Source organism: Sabethes cyaneus, chromosome 3, assembly GCF_943734655.1.
Source record: "Sabethes cyaneus chromosome 3, idSabCyanKW18_F2, whole genome shotgun sequence".
NCBI classification, from domain to species: domain Eukaryota; kingdom Metazoa; phylum Arthropoda; class Insecta; order Diptera; family Culicidae; genus Sabethes; species Sabethes cyaneus.
Window position 1 is genome coordinate 12,682,511 of NC_071355.1, and position 17,772 is coordinate 12,700,282.

A 17,772-nucleotide genomic window follows, 5' to 3' on the forward strand; every position below is an offset into this window, starting at 1 on the left:
CAACTCACGCTTTCTTCAGGAAAGTTGTTTAAGTAAAAACAACTTTACAGATGGTATAGGAAATAGTATAGAATTGTCTCACTACGTGGCACTATCATGCATGTATAAAAAAGCAAAGCTTTGGGATACAGACGTCTTCAAGATTTGGCCCTTCTTTATCGACGGACTTCGCAGCGTCTGGTAATTAGAGTACAGGACAATTACTAGGCTAGTGCAACGATGCTACTGACTCTAGCAGTGTCGTCCACTATGGGCCAGAAAATAACGGTTTGCGGTTATATGGAATATTTCAGCTCAATTTTATGGGCCACAACTCATTTCGTTTGATTGCACCGTACGCAGTCCTGAAGTCTTCGGCAACTTTTTGAATAAAAAAATGATGCATCTGTTTAGGTCGTCCAATATTCAGCTGTTACCTTAACAACAATTTGTGTATTAATTTAAGCAAATTTGTTTTCTACAATTTAATACAAAAAAGCAGTTTTAGTTTGAAATAATTTGATGTAATTTTTCTGAATATATCAAATTTCTATCTTTTACCCATTTTCAGCAGTAAACCTTTGTTTATGGACAACCTATCAAATCACATTTTTCCTGCGACATGCTTATCTCAACAGGTAGCTCAATACGATATCCTAGATAGTATTTTGCACATAATAAAAGAATATTTTTGCTGAAGACTGTTTTGCTTTATCTGTATGAGTTAATAAGATAAAACAGATTTTAGATTAAACAGTCTGATGAAAAATAGGCATTTCTCAGTCATCAGCCAGTACAAACAAAATATAGTAATTTTTAATAATAAATAATGAAAATCATATCAATGTTTACAGTTTTTCCATGATGTGATTATAGCAAAAGAAAGGTAAAAGTCTATTAACTTTAATGGAATCGTGATTAGATTCAATTGAAACTTGATGGATGAATGTGAAAATGTGAAAACGGTAAAAATAGGCATTTCTACACAAAATGCATATTCAAAGCACTGGTAACTTTAAATGGACCCCGTTATAGTCAAATGGACCTCAGAAATCATTTTCGAGGACTATGTATGTTGTTTTTGTAATGGAAAACACGCACAGGTCAAAATTTTTTTTTTAAATTTTTGTCGCGAAATTGTAATATCTGGGTAATAATAGTCATTATTAAAAATATTCCTCTCTTACGTACAAAAAACTTTCTAGATCATATTGAGCTATCTGATGAGATAACAGTGCTACAAAAAGAAATGTGATTTAAAGGGTCGCCCATAAACCAAGATTGCTGCTACCAGCCTAATACATAAGTTGGCGCAAAATCCGCGCATATTCTTGCATTGTGGGTCGCAGGTCATTTCGTTTGATTGAATCGTACGCAGCTTTGAAGTCAGCAAACAGACGATTAGTCTGCAAGTTGTATTACCCCGGAACTTGTCTTGTAACTGACGCAAGGTAAACATCTTATCCATCGTGGAGCGTCCCACACAAAAACCAATATGATACTTGCTGGCGACTTCGCTAACGGTCTCAGGCTACAGAATAGGATGCGGAAGAGCACCTACGCAGAATTGAACAATGTTAGGCGTGGACAGTTTCTACGCTGCTGTCGATATCATTTTTTTTAAATAGAGCAAATGAGACCATTCACCACGTCAATAATCCGCTGGATTGCTTTCGTTTGATTTTGGAATTTTAGCCGGGAAACCGTCCTTCCCAGTTGTCTTGCCAGTTTTTAGCTTACTAATTGTCTTCTTAGCCTCATCCAGTGTTGGTGCCTCCACCGCTTCTGAAAGTTGTCATCCAAAAGAAGTGCCTAAATGCGTTGTGAGTTATTTGGTAAAAAAAAGGATCCGGATTTCGCGTTGTTTTAGAATAATTACTTGCAAATATTTATGTGAGCATTAAAATTCACATTTGGAATTCACAAAAACTTCAATAAAACCCATCCTAGTAAACGCTAACCAGTTCTACAATTTATTCAGTAAACCGTAAATATAATGAGAGTGTTATAGTTAGTGTAAGATTGAGGGAATCAAAATTTAGTCAAGTATACCCACAATAGCAACGATTACGGGGTAAACCAAATCTTATTTAATTTTACCCTTCTTGCAGCACGGAACGGTATTTTGTTTAAGACAAATTTAGTATGTTATTCATCTTTTTAACATCTCGCACGTAACCTTCGATTTGACCGTACCTAAAAAGCTTACAACCGTTAGATGCACGCTCAGCGTGGTATGATAGCCGGAAAGAAGTTTTACTCACATTTCACCAAGTATCTGCTTGATAATGGTCTCCTGCTTGCTGGGCAGAGCAACCGCTCGCTCCTTCAGCGTCTTCTGGTTTTGATCCGTCAGCACCTGTTGGGCGGCTATCTTTTGCTTAGCTTGGTCCACATTCTTCTGCAGCTGTTTGGTGGCGTTCGCTATTTTTTCAATCATATCCGCGTACTTTTTCTCCGAGAAGGAACCTTTCGGGAGGCGCAACGTCGCCAGACGCACAACTTCCTGAGCTCTGTTAAAAAGTTTCGTTTAAAACAATTGACCAAAAAAATTATAGTGGGTACTACCTTTTAAACAACGAACTGTGCTTGTCGCAAATGTCCTCGTAGTTTTCGGCTAGGCGTTCGGCCGTTTCACGAATTTGCTGCTTTTCCTGCTGTAGCAGAGCGATCTCATTCAGCTGCTGCTCTTTGAGCAAGCGAAGCACGTGTACCCGTCTTTCGATTTCCTGGCGGGCTTTTTCGTGCTTCACAAAATAGTGCTCTCGCAGCATCCGGGTGGCCTGCGTTAGCAATTCAAACGCTTCCTGCGGAGTTGGTTCCGAAGATTGATCCAGCTTCAGGATGGGCTGTGTGGTTCCGGATTTTAAAATCGATTGAATGCGCTCTTGGAATGAATCTTTGAGCATTTTTTTCAGCGGGGAGTCCGCAGCCGAACCGGCTTTACTGCCAAACTTTATCTTCCAGTCACGGATCAGGCTGGGGTCGCTGATTAAATCGAGCGTGACAATTTGACCGGAGGCTAGCTGGAGAAGAATCCCCGCAGGGGATTGCAGTAGGGCAAAGCCCAGCACTGCATTGGTGTTCATATTTTGTAAAGCTTTCGTGCAGACTAAATACTCTGCTCGACTTTGAGAGTTGAACAGGGGATACTTATCGCTGAGGTCATCCTCAATTTCGACAAACTGATTCAATTGTCTGGTGAAATCCAGTGTGATTGCGTGCAGTCCCGCATTGTGATATGCAAAATAACGGGACTCGTTGAGCGGATCACGCTTCAAATATATTGGACAAGAGAAACTTTTAGCTTCATCGACCCCAGTTAGGCCGAGTTCAAGCTCGACGGTTTCCAACACCTGCAGATACCATTCGGAGGGATAAATAACCAGACTGGAGTCCAACTCGTTGAAGGACCTTTCAGCAGGTTCCTCCTCCTCCAACAGTAAAGCATGGTGGGTTTTGCCATTACTTTCGGCAATAATAACGGTTGGAGGCAATGAAGGGATCACAACCAGGGAACATGAATCCAGCCCGTAGTTATCGTCCACCTGTGGAAGGATCGAAATCGGACCCTGCAGTTTCGGTCGATCCGTATCGAGTCCGGCACATAGAATGTACACATTACCGTCACCCCGCAGAATCACAATCGGCCACTCTACTTTGCCATCATTGTCGGGTTTCTTGGACTTGATAAAGGTTGTCTACAAAAAAAAACGGTAAAAAACGTCAACTTTCCAGATCACAAATCACTCTAATGCATTAATCTCCAATAATAGCACATCACTGAAAAAATAACAAAGTAAAAGTAGGAATAAACTTGCCTGGTTGCTGCTGCCACTTCCAGCGGATGGCGAACCGACGTTGGCGACCGACGAAGAAATGTTCAGATTGTCTCTCATCATGCTGGTCGCCAGCGAGAGCGACAGGGCGGTGGCATCGGTGGCACCGCCGCTGGCCGAAACCACACGTGGCGGTGCGATGTCAAAATCAACGGCCGTATCGCCGAGGCTGCTCAGATAGACCAGCTTGTTGGCCGACGAGGACGAGCCGCCGCCGACGCTGCCGGGGGTGCCGCCGGTGAATGTGGCGGTCAGTTTGCTACCGTTGCCACCGTTGATCAGCGTAGGCGAAGGACCAACGCGCCACACATGGCGCAGGGAGTCCACATCGTAGACGCTGCAAGTAAGAGGGACGGAACGGAAGGTGAGAAGGCATTTTGGGCAAGTTGATTATTATTGCTTCTTGTCCGGCCGGCCGGCCGGTCGGCACACTGTGCGACAGTATCGTAACAGCGCAGAGCAAACGGAGTGACCTAATCCGGTCGAAAGCCCGGGACGAGAGAAAAGTCCAACTGTGAACCACTTGACGACGCTGTTCTTGTCGCGGCCTAATATATGGCAGTCGGTTTTTATCTGCTGGTTAGGGGGGTATGATTGAAAAAGCGGGTCGCAAACGACGTCGGCAATGACGATGACGACAACGACGACGACGCTGATGACAACGGCGAAGACCACGGCAGTGTTGACCGCGGTCGGGTGGGTTTTTGAGGTTAGGTCAACCGTGACAGACTAGAAATAGGAAAAAGGATCGGTGAATAGCACCTACTAGGGATAGAATGGTGCATTGTGTTGTGTTCCCGGCCGGTTGGGCTTTTGAGCAAACAAGTTGAAAATGTTCTCGTTCTTCGCTTTTCCGAAAAAGGGGGTTTCGCCCCACACACCAACAACGCTCACGTCATAGCAGTCAACTCTTTCGGATCACACGGTTCTGAGAGATGAATCTTATAAATTAACATGGCACACAAACGCGACCATGCATGCATGTGTAACAAGGGAGAGGCCGTGCCGTGCCGTGCCGTGCCGGCGATACTTACCGGATCGAGTTGTCCGACAGCAGGACCAGGATGTGCGAATCTGTCGGTGATGCCGGATGCCAGCGAATTTGCAGGATTTCGAGATTTGCGTTTTCGGTGAAGAGATGCTCGTCCAGGTTGTAGGAGCTGCGGCGATAGAATATGAACAACGAAACCAGGATTAGTACGGAAGGTGGCGAAATTAGTGCAGTGATTCTTGACCTGCATACGGATTTAGCGGATTTGATGGGGCGCCGCCGGTAATACCAGCGAAAGGCTGTGCGATTGAAGTTACACATGATTTGTGATTTACAATGTAACAACGTTGAGTAAACAAATTTATATCACTATTATACGTATAATCCATTCAGTTCATAATATTCTCTTGTTCATAATTCTTTTAATTTTAGTAGACAATTTTTGTTTTATGACGACTCATAACAGCGAATAAGAATTATTGAATATTGAGGTAATATTGTGAACTTTCTATTGAGCTAAAGTGTCTACAGATTTATTATACTAGATTGTTTAAGATGAATTAAGTGGTCTTGAAGATATTATTACCTCTTAGGTATTTAAATTGGTTTTCGAATGTAGCAGAAAGTCAAATAACTAAATGCGTTGTGTGCGTCCATTCGGATTGACGAGCAACGAGCGTAACAATCACTGGTTTTGCATCCAAAAAATACAAAGTACATTTTCAACTATTTCTAAACCAATAATCAAAATACCCATACTTAGCTTTAATTACAACTTTAGAAAAAAAATCGTGAAAATCCATTATTCTTTGACCTTCCCCTCTGCATCTGCACACTCCGGAATATTTGATTTAATGCAACCCACAGTTCCGCAGGGGAGCCACATAGGAACATTACTACTTTTTACGTTGTAGTAGGACTACGTCTTACGGCAAGGTTTGGGATAGCGTGTCATTCCAAAAAATCTTTCTCGAATAGTGGTCAGGTTTTGAACGCTAATAGCTTAGCGGTTTCTTGATCGATTTTCAATATTCTTACACCAATCGATCGGAAAATCTTTTAAGAGTTGACCCAAATGAAGAAAAGTGTGGATTCTTGATGTTGAACTGTTGAAAAATTGAAAATAATGAACCTTTATTTATCCAGAATTCTCGTTTCGTGATTGGTTGTTGGAAATGACGTCATCAAAGTGGTAACACGTTATCACGCTTCGGCTTGTAATTCAGTAAATTCTCAATAGATTTCTAAGATATTTACACTAATTGATCGGAAAATCGAATTGGAAAATATTGAAAACTATTGATTTTTAATGCGCGTCATTGAAAATTTGAAAACAACTCTAACTCGGTCGTACTAGAAATTGTCACTTTGTGATTGGTTGGAATAATTTCCAATTATTATCGAACAAGTCTTGGTACAATTCAGGAATCAACGAGAAAGTCAATGGGAAATTCCATTTATTTACTTTCCATCCATCCATTACTTTAACGAAGTTACAAGAGAACTGTACCACGGCAACACGAGCGGTGCCACAGTTAGTTTAATTTCAATAATCGTCACATTGGAAAATTGTCTGCCGTGAACAAGTGATAGCAATCAAAACCAAGTTTAAATACTATTGACCGCAACAAATGCGCAGAAAAACGCATTAAAACTAAACCGAATGTATTGTTTTAATAATTTTATTGCTGGCCCAATAAACTTTATTGTGATCAGCGAAGAACAACAATATTTTATATCTTCACATAAGCAGCATTAGTATAAGCAGTTTTAGTGACATCTTGTGCATCTTCAAATAAGAATTTGTTCGTTCTTAAAAGAACGGTTTCCGATAATTGATGAAACTTAGGAAACTTGGAACTTAGGACTTTTCACTCGGTTTTATTTAGCAACACAAATGCTACAGTAATACGTAGCGTAAGTTTTCTTCGGCAGCAAAAGGTGAATGGCTCACTGGTAACTTTGCTCTTTTGTTCAGACTGAAATTGAAATGCTCCAATTTGTTCAACGTAGATGATGGAATGATGGACCATGAAAAATAGGCGGGACCGATTCTTGTCGGTTCTTGTCTCTGGTATATAACAAGCGATAAGCCGGCGAACAGCATTATTCAAACGCTAGCTGCGTTACTGCCTACATCTCATCGGCATGTGTGGGTGCGGTAAAGGAGGAAACATCAAGGGCAGCGAAAGTCACGCTCGAGTTGTGCACGTCTGCAGTTCCCGGTCGGTCGCATTCATCAGCTGCTGAAGAAAGGAAACTATTGAAGCTGAAGCTGACTGCTGTGATGGAATAATTAGCTGCGGAAGTGCTTGAGTTGGCAGGAAATGCTGCTCACGACAACAAAAAGACCAGAATTATCCCACGTCACTTGAAGCTGACCACTTGGAGTGGTATTTCATCGTGAGCCATGACCACACACTTTCCGGTTGGTTGGTTATCAGTACTCCAATTACGTTAAGTGCGTTAGTGCAAGTTTATTGCAAGGTGGAGTTATGATAATCAACCAATCGGTCCTTTTAAGGGCCACACAACGATTGAAGAGTTTATCATATTTTCTTACCCAGTTAATACTAACACAGGCAACGAGGGAAAAGTTAAATTTTTCGCCGTTGCGAACGACCAATAAATGGCGGAAATAAGTTTTCTGGTCACGGGCGACATTTTCTGCCACTTACAAAAGGTCTGCAGCTTGTAAATGCTTTATTATCAATGTTTTTTTGTAAACCGCAGACAAGTTTTGCGCAAAATTTTCAGCATTTTGAAAACTCGCGCGTACCGTCTACCGATTACCAGAGAAAAAGCACTGTTTAACGTAGAAACAGGTCATGAAAATTTATTTACTGTTTGGTTTAGTATGACTTCGATTCGTTTTAATAAAATAGATTTAATCAATTCATGGAAATAACTCCGAAATCTGTAGAGGATTGAATGTATACAATGTTGCTACTTTGATCGGGGGCAAGAAAAGAGTGCAGCCCGCCCGCAGAAACCACTACTATTTAGCTGCTTGGATTTTCCTAGGTATACTAACTAGTAGCGGTTATCCCTTAGTTAAGTCCGAACGAGCGGCAGCGAGTAAGGACAGCGTGTACCCAACGTTTGTGCAGGTTGAAGGCCGTCAATATTTTCAGCCAAATATGAAGTTCGGCCATTTGTGTTTCGGCCATGCGTGATTCGGCCATTTGTGTTTCGGCCATTCCACAGTGGTTCAAACAGCGAAATACGTGATCGTTTGATATAGCGCCGAAACGTAAAGTTTTTCGCATATAATGTCCTTAGGTTTTTTGTTGTACTTTTAAGTACGAGTTGTTTGATCTGCCACCATTTGCCACCTTGGGAAATATTTAAGCTCAAAGTAGTACTATTTTTCATCAAAAATGCTCAATATCTCCGAAACTTCAGAAAATCACGTATAAAAATGCTCTATAAAAACGTTGATTTTAGCAAGATAAACAACTTCCTAGAACACTACGAACACGTAAAAGTTGACCAGAATAAGTCAGGATTTAAAAACTGTTTCGAAGGGTTTGTCCATGAATAACGCTTCATAGATAATTTCCATGAAGAGATACAACTATGGTGTCTTTGACAAAGTTATTTGTATTGATATTTACTACAACTTTTCCGAAAGTACTAAACCTGTATCTCGAATATACGAGAAAATAAATTTCGTATCTCACTTTTAAGGGAATTAATCACCCAAAGATTTCTCTCACAAGAAGGGGCTTGTTATACCAAGAAATGTTTTTTTATTTTTTTATTTTAGATTATAGTCACTTTAACCAGTTTGGGTCATTCGTGACTTCTGCGGGGTTGGGATTTGAATCCGGATCCTCAGCGTGAGAGGCGTGAATGCTAACCACTACGCCGGGACTGACCACTACCAAGAAATGTTCCTAAAGACACTATATGCGAAAAACTTCACGTTTTGGCGCAATATCACACAATCACGTATTTCGCTGATTGGACCACTTTGCATTCGTAGGTAATCCGTATTTCTGGAGTGCCATAGAGCTTTACTTTTGTCAAGCGAATAAGGTTGATCTTTATAACTTTATGTATGTAGATGGATGTAGATGGCTTTGCTTTTTCTACGCGATGATTAAAAATGGTTGAACATGTAAACTTTCAGAAAACATAACAAAAAAAACAAAGAAACAATGAACGTGCCATGAAAAGATGACGAAAAAGTGAATTAAAAATGATGGAAATACACTGAAATGTTAACGAAAGACGATGATAATACGTCGAAAATAACATGAAAATGCGATGAAGAGATGACAAAAAAACAATGAAAATGCGGAAAAAACGCGAAAAAAACGACAATAAGATATTTAAAAAGCGTCAAAAAGGCGACAAAATATGCCAAAAAGTTGACGATTACATTACAGCAAGACGATGACAGGAGGACGAAAAGACAGAAAAAGACAACATTTTTGTCTTTTAGAACGACTAATAAGTGGGGAAAAAAGCGGCGAAAAGACAAAACAATGACGAAACGGCGAAAAAGTCGATAAAAAGATGACCAATAAAAAACGAAATGACGACAAAAATACGCCACAATAGTAACAACAAAGACTACAAAAACGGCGAACTTTCGACGAAAATACGATGAAAAGATAACACAAATACGAAGCCAGGACAATGAAAACGAAGAAAAAAAAACAGGAAAGGCAACAAAAAGGCATTGATAAGGCAACAATATGATGACTAAAGAATAGATGACAAAAAGACGACGAAGAAGAGGCGAAAGCCGGCATAATGACGACGAAAATGATGATGTAAAAGTTATGAAAAGATGGCGAAAATACGATAAAAAGTTGACGAAACGACGATGAAAAGTCGCCAAAACATGCTAAAAGGACGACTAAAAGATGTCGAATATACGACGGAAGAACAACACAGAGGCATTAACAAGACAACTGACAACAAACAAGATGACAGAAAAACGCAAAAAGGCCACGAAAGGATAATAAAAAATGGCAAAACGACGACAAGAGACGATAAGATGATGAAAAACAAAAACGAAGAAAATATGGTAAAATGGTAACGAAAAGAAACTAGCAACAAAAACGGCAAAAAAAGACGAAAAGGATGGAAATACAATGATGGAAACACAACATAAATTCGACAGAAATCACAAAAAGACGACGAATACGAAGAAAAGACAACAACAAGATGATGGAAAGACAACGAAAGAACGAAAAAAAGAAACATAGGCAAATAGGCAGCAAAAAGACGACAAAACATAACAAATAAGCGATGTCAAACACGCGTAAAGCCCATTGAAAAAAGCCGGAAGACGACAACATGATTCAAAGCCGCCGAAAAAGCGATCTATACAAAAATGACAGCAAATGGCTGAACAGAGACAAAGAAATGATGTAAAGATGATGAAAACGAAAAAGACGACAAAACTGGCAAAAGTCGCCGAAGAAAGCGACAAAAATGCCAAAACCAGACATTGAAAAAAAAAGAAGTGATGAATAGAAGACAAAATACAATGAAATACGATCGATGACTAAAAGAGCATAGAAATGCAGCAAAATTACGGCAGAGAGATGGCAAAGAGACAACGAAAAGACTGCAAATAGAAGACAAAAGACAACGAAGAGGCAGCAATAGGACAGCAAAAAGATGACGAAAAAAGTGAAGACAAGCAGACAAAATGACGATGGAAAAAGATTATATACGACAAAAATACTATACAAAATGCCAAAAAAACTTCAAAGAAGCAACAAAAGACAATAAAAAATACGGCTACAAATAGTTGTAGAGCAATGAAGCAATAAAGAGACGATAAAAATGTCAAACAGCAAAAAGAAATGAGAAAAAAACAGAAATGATGACAAAATGACCATCAAGACCATCGAGGGCAACCATAAACGCCAATAAATCATTGGAAAGAGACTATAAACAATATAAAGATGCCAGAAAGGTAGAATGGAAAATGACTAACAGACATAAAAAATCCAATAAAAAAGAATACCAGACGACAGCAACATACATACATACATGACAAAAAAGACGAAAAATTAAAGACAAAAAACCAAACGACAAAAAATGAATGAAATGAACGACGGAAAAATAAAGACGAAATGCTAGTGATGAACGATCAAGAACGAAAGTTAAAAAAGGAAAAGATAACGAAAAGATAGCGAATATACGACAGAACGACGACGAAAAGACAGTAAAAAGATAGGTTTTGTTATTTTGATAACAAATAGGATGACAAAAACTGCAAAAATGAACAAAAAGACAACAAAAGAAGGCGGAATGATGCCAGAAGATGAAGAAAAGGTGATAATAAAAAACGAAGATAAAACAACCAATGTTGCAGCGCTCAGTTACGCTCACTTACGATCATTGGACGGTGCTGCCTCATAAAAGCAAAATCTGTAAATGTCGTGTATGTATCTTTTGTAGAGCTGGGTGTAGTCAAAAAATGATGGACGACGGAAATAACATTTATTTATTTATTTATTCTGTTAATTCATTTGACAATGTTTACATGAATACTAATTAAGTCGTTTGTTTGGGAAACCTCACATGCGCCATTTGATATGAGTCAATTTTCATGAGTTTTTGACAGTTTTGAATTCTCGGGGATTTCTACATCTTCTCTCAAATTCTGGAAAAAGGTTGGTTCCACAAACACCTTTTAGTTAGGGTTGAAATTATTTCGAGTAAATCAGTTTTTGTTGTCTTCCTACAATTGTGTCAAAAGAACATGTTACACCCCACTCAAATAAACGATTTAATTGCTAGTAAAAATAGGAAGACGACGAAAACGAACCAAAACAATAAAAAAGAAACACGGTTAAAAAACTTGTAAAATGTATCAAAAACACAACAATACAGGAAAAAAACGAAAAATGCCGAATATACGAAAATGACGAAGACAAAATGTCGACTAAAATGCCACAAAAGCGACAAAAATGGTAAAAAAACCAACAAAAAGAAAAAAGGCGACAAAAAAAACAGATAAAAAGAATGCAGAATATGCAAAAAAAGACGACGAATATAGGAAAGAAAGACGACAAAAGAACGACGAAGCGACAGTAAAGAAAACAGCACTTTGGGGGTCTTTTTTTACATGCCAGAGGGGCATTGGGTTAAAAGGTCACTGCGGTCTTAATGATCGTCTTTTGTAGCAGTTTTGGTTGTCTTGACCAACCAGGACAACGAAAAAAAGTGCCTAAAAATGGCGATAAAAAGACAAAAAAAATCAATGCTAAGAAAGAAAAGACGACAACAACGGCACAAAGCTTTTAAAAAATGCAAAAGGAGTCAAAAAATGACGAACAAACGACATAAATGTGATGCAAAGATGGTAAAACGACCATGATAAGAAGACAAAATATTGCAGAGAGACGGTGAAAACACGTCGAAAAAACAACAAAAAGATAATGAAAAGACAACATAAGAACGACAGAAAGACAGTAAATAGCAAATATTCAACAAAAAGACACCGAAAAGACAATGAAAAAGTGATAATAAACAGTTGAAAAGGTGATAAAAATAACTAAATAACTAAAAATAAAAAAAAATAAAAAATGACATACAGAATACGAAGAAGACGCCGAAAGGCGAGAAATGAGGACAAAAAGACACAATCACGAAAAATATAAAGATGCCAGAAAGGTATGTAGATGTTAAAGGGAATGAACCACCAAACCGAAAGACCACATGAAGAAAATAAACGATGAACGACGGAAAATAAAGATGAAAGGCAAATGATAAAAGATCAACAACGAAAGTTGAGAGTAAACGACCCTAATTAATTTAACTCAAATCTCAAATGTATGAAACGATTTACAATCGAGTAACTATTTAAAATCGAAATAAAAGTAGCTAATTAAACAGTTTGATTAGCAACTTTTGTTTCAATTTTATTTTTTGTAATTGTAATTTTTTTCTTTTTACCAAACTTATATCTACAACAAATCGGACAGAAACATAAAACCATATTTAATGGAGCAACAAGATATCCCATCTCCCATCACCCCATCAAATAGCTGCCGTCTCTTTTTTCCACACATATTACTTTCCTTTGTCCATATCCCTATAATCATCACGGTTAACTTGTATGAGCTCCACTCGTGGCCCACTTACTCCGAAGCACAGCTACTTACTTCGCGTTTCCACGTACAACCTGCCGGTTTCATTCTTGCTCTGCTGCTGCTGCCCCGGCCCGGCTGAGCCTGTAGTAGTCCTTTTTATCTCAAAGGCGCACTTTGGCAGGCAATTTACGAACTTCGCGGCTAGCAAACAAATCCTTTCTGCGCGCGGAAAACCCAGTTCCGACAAACAAAACCGCACCGCCGAACGGCGTCGGGTAGCAAAAAAGCAAATAAATCGAAAACTTTCCGAAATTTCCAACATGTATTTTGCATTTTCTTCAAATTAATTTATAAATTTAAATGTAAATAAAAATCTATAAACATTGCGCTATTTAATCCTTTCGCTTCGAGGAGTGTGTGTGTGTGTGTTTGTGTGTGCTTCACCGTGTTCGGCTCCGAAGCGCAAATTACATGCCTCTTCTCCGAAAAGGGATGCAAAGTCGTCCCTTCTCGCTGGCGCTGGCTGCTGGGCTGGCTGGTGGTGGGTCGCTCAATTGTTCGGCTTACGCTGGTGCTGCTGTTGCTGCCCCGTGTAGTGAGGAGGTACGGCATGGCCCATTCGGAAGCAAAAGTTCATGAGTACCCACCGTACTACACTATCCCCCGCACCGGTACAGCATCACTTTCCGGAGCTGTTGAACACAGGTTGTACATTTAGGCAATCGCTTTCAAACACACGCGGAACCGCATCGCCATCACCGACCGCCATCCTGCAGCAGTACTTCACATATTCAGGCCTCCGTACTTAGACTCGGATCAGTACGCGAGAAAACCTTAGTTTTCCGAAATGAGAGGCAAAGGAAGCAGTTCGCGAGACTCGGCTGCTTTCGCCATACGTTGAACGCTGAACGCGCTGGCGGTGGACGAATAAACATCGGAAGGTTTACCATTCTTGGCGGCCCAACAGCCTATGCCGACGGGTTGAATACGGAATCCAACCGTGTAGACCCTTTGCCCGCCAACCTAATACCATCTGCTCTTTGAGACGGAAGGCATGTGGGCTAATTTTGCCACTTGAACTGCGGTTTCATGCCAGACCCAAAGCTCTAGCAAATATGTGCGGTTGCGTTGGAAATTTACACGTTTTTCGCTGCTTTGATGTGAGTTTCGGACGTAGTTCAGGTCGACTGAAATTATTGTTTAAATTGCATGTAACATCCGAAATCGTTCAAACCTACAGAAGGCTTCAGAAACATTCTTTCCAAACGAACGGCAAACCCTAGGCGTCGTAGTGGTTTTGCCCTCCTCATCGCGGTTCGAAAAATTTCGTCAAACTCTTTCGAATTAATAGAGCAGCTGCGATAGGAAATTATAATTGCTCCCAGCACGATCGTTTGCCACTCAACAAATTCGGTTGTTATCTGTCTGTCTTGGGTAAAGTTTTGCCAATAGCGAACGAAGTCACGGATAGATTGGCAGGCACACGCACCTCCATCGAAAGTCAAAAGTGCTCCAGTAATTAGCATAATTTCGTCAGTTCGTCACTATCGGGAAGATTTAGTTCGACTGCTGTTTTGGTTCGTCTCGGCCGTGCTGTGTCAGTAGCGGAGCGGAGGGATGTGGGACGCTAATCGAGCTATTTTTATTCAGCCGAAGCTGATAGCCTTCCGCCACCGTTACGCATCGCTGTGAAAAGAAGGAACCCTGGAATGGTTACCCCTTTGCCGAGGCGCTAATTTCTTTGGCACCGAGCAACACCGAGTAACCGGGAGCCGCTGCCGAGAACGACCAGTTTGGAAATTTAAATGGAAAAGTGCCCTGGTCTTATCTGCTGCTGTTCGTCCGGGGGAGGACCAAATTCGATTGGTGTTCGAATCGGCAGTGGAAGGGTACTACAACTTGTTCTAACGGGGACCGAATCAGCATACAAAAAGCATCCGACAGTGCGATAACGTAGACCTCGGTAGCTAATTTGTTGCCATCATGATTGCCGCGGCGAAATTACTGCGGACTTCATTGTATAAATTTCGAAATTACTCCGGGTTCGAAGGTGTTGGATTTTTATTCCGCTAAGGCGTTTGGAAGGGATAATTTCGTTTAAAACGAATGCATACTAATGGTAGGAATGAAAAATCAACAACCAGGAGCAATTCAGAAAATGCGGTTTATTTTCGAATGCCAAACTAAACCCCATTCTCATGAGTTTGATACCAAATGAAAGGTACCTACTGTCATTCTTTGTATTTATCTGTCAGTAGCAGTGATATGACGCAATTAAATTAGCATCGTTGCCAGACTTTGATAAAGAAAAATCAGTAGTATTGCCACCTATGCTTTATCACCGACGGAAGGGTTACGACGAAAACAGGCATTATCAGCTCCATAAGAGAGCTAGCAGCAATGTGTAATTTGCCAAATAGTTGTTATGATAGCAGTTACGGCGACTTGCTTGTACATGTGCTGCATTTGAATTGCTTTGGTAATGCTTATTGATTACTTGGGTTATTTATTTTATTGGTATTATTCTCGATTGTATTTGAAAGAATTTGATACTTTTTTGAATCAAGTCAGTTCATGATAGATTGTATGTTACTGTTGTTTGCTTTTCGTTTTCCATTCTACTTTTCTGGCATCTTTATATCATGTTTTGTCTCTTTTTATGGATTTCTTGAAGTTTTTAGTTGCTCTCGATGGTCTTTTTGTCGTTACTTGACTGTTTTTTTTTCATTTCTTTTTACTGTTTTGCCTTTCTCGCCTTTTTATCGCCCTTCCTACAACTATTTATAGCCTTTTCGTCCTTTTTATTGTCTTTTGTCGCTTCTCTAGCGTTTTTTCGGCATTTTCACCGTATTTTTGTCGCATTTCATCTTTTTTTTTATCGTCACTTTGCCTCATCACTTTTTCGTTGTCTTTTGTCTTCTGTATGCAGTCCATTCGTCGCCTTTTTATCATCTCTCTGCTGTAATTTTGTTGCCTTGTCATGGTCTTTAAGCCACCTATCGTATTGCACGTATTTTCGTTTTTTAATTCTATTGTAGGTTTTTTAATGTTTTTTTGGCATTTTGGTCGCTTTCTTCGGCGGCTTTTGCCATTTTTATCCTCTCTTTTGTTGCCGTTTTGGCGTCAATTCTTCGTCTGCTTGTCGTTGTTGACGTTTATTTCTGGCAATTTTTGTTGCTTTTACCAACGTGTTTTTTGTTACTGTTTTGGCTGTTTGTCATCGTTTTTCGCCAACTTTACCGTCGTTTCTTAGTCACATTTAAGCAATTTGTTGTCATTTCAGGGTGGCAACTGGATACGAAAAACCAAATTCCCTGATTTTTCCAGGTTTTTCCCGGTGTTTAATAAAATTCTAGGTTTCATATTGCGATATAATTTTAACTGAAAATGTGTTTCGATCATTGATATTTGAATTGTTTATCAATCTACGAGGTATTGAGAAAAATTTCCCCACCTACTCTATTTCCCTAGGCGAATTCTCCAATCACTTTCTCTTATTCTGCCGACCAGTAAATTACACTCCTCCCGTGAGTTCTTCATCTGTTCTTTTTTCCGCGGAAGTTTATTCGCAAACTCAGGCGCAAGCGGAGTTTTAGTGCCCATTGCGGCTAGCTCTCGAACCCGCCATGGTGCTTTTCTTGCCAGTCACGCGGAAATGTTCGTATGTTTAATTTTCGTTCTTCAAGCCATAAGCCATGCAAAAAAGAAGTTTAATTGAGCTAATTTATTTCGCTTTACCACTGGTGGCGGTTCTACTTTCTGACCAACGCGGCTTATTTCACTTTGCATTTGGATTTGGACTTTGGATTGATCGGGATTCGTAACGTGGAAGGTAGGGTCGCTACACCCGCATTTCGGTTACAATTTGTTACAACAGTATGGCAAGTTTATGTACTGCCGTGAGTCAGTGGAATTTCTCCAACATTTTTCTCGAAAACCGAATTTCGCTGCGGTGCCACTGGCATTTATTTCGATGTTCTGCGAATTGTGTAACATGCCGCAAAATGTCCGTCCTGAAACTTCAATGTTATTCGATTCGACTTGACTAACGCCAAACGCAACGCGCAAAGTGAGTGCAAACTAAATTTGTTATATCACTTCACTTGCCTCGCAGAATGCCGTACTTCTTTATCTATTTCTAAGTGTTCTTGACTACTCAATGAATCGATCATTGGGGTTGTTTGAAAAATTCCCTGATTTTGTTAAAAATTCCCTGATTATTCCAGGTTTTTCCAGGTAATTTCAAATTCCCTGACAATTCCAGGTTTTCCAGGTTTTTCCAGGTAGTTGCCACCCTGCATTTCTTACCGTCTTTTATGGCATTTTTGGCGGCAGTGCATCGTATTTTTGTCGTTTTCCATCTTTCTTCAATGGGATTTACGTCGTGTTTTCGTCGTCTTTTTGCTGCCTATTGGTTGTCTTTTTGTCGTTCTTTCGTTGTCTTTCTATCATCTTACTGTTGTCCTTTCTTTGTATTGTTGACTTTTTGTCATTTCTTTGTCGTATTTATGTTGTGTTTTTATCGTATTTTCGCCTTTTTGCCTCCATTCTTTGCTGTTGCTGTTTTCGACGATTTTTGTAGCTTTTTTTTTGTTGCTGGCGTCTTTTCGTCGCCATCTTACCGTTTTTCCATTGTTTTATCCTCTTTTGTCGTCGTTTCGCCATTTTTTTGTCCTTTCGTCACATTTTTGCGATTGTTTGTCATCTTGTTTGTTGTCAGTTGTCTTGTTACTGCCTCTGTGTTGTTCTTCCTTTTCTTTTTTTCGTCGTCATTTTAGCATATTTTGCCTTCTTTACATCGTCGTTTCATCAACTTTTCATCATATTTTAACCATCTTTTCATAACTTTTGCATCATTTTTGTTGTCGTTATACCAACTTTTGCCAGCTCCTTTTGT

At 39.8% G+C, this 17,772-nt stretch overlaps 1 protein-coding gene across 1 annotated transcript in view; it reads right to left on the reverse strand.

Annotated features, from left to right (window-relative positions):
- Positions 1-1,943: 1,943 nt before the first annotated feature.
- LOC128739681 (nuclear pore complex protein Nup88) overlaps positions 1,944-17,772 on the reverse strand; it is a 138,080-nt gene continuing 122,251 nt past the window's right edge. Inside the window, exons 3-7 of the mRNA XM_053835177.1 lie at positions 4,853-4,978; positions 3,801-4,155; positions 2,548-3,680; positions 2,244-2,492; positions 1,944-2,175 (exon numbers count right to left, since the gene is read on the reverse strand). Coding sequence (XP_053691152.1) covers positions 2,109-2,175; positions 2,244-2,492; positions 2,548-3,680; positions 3,801-4,155; positions 4,853-4,978 — 1,930 coding nt within the window. The 3' untranslated portion in view covers positions 1,944-2,108. The remainder of the gene's footprint in view (positions 2,176-2,243; positions 2,493-2,547; positions 3,681-3,800; positions 4,156-4,852; positions 4,979-17,772) is intronic.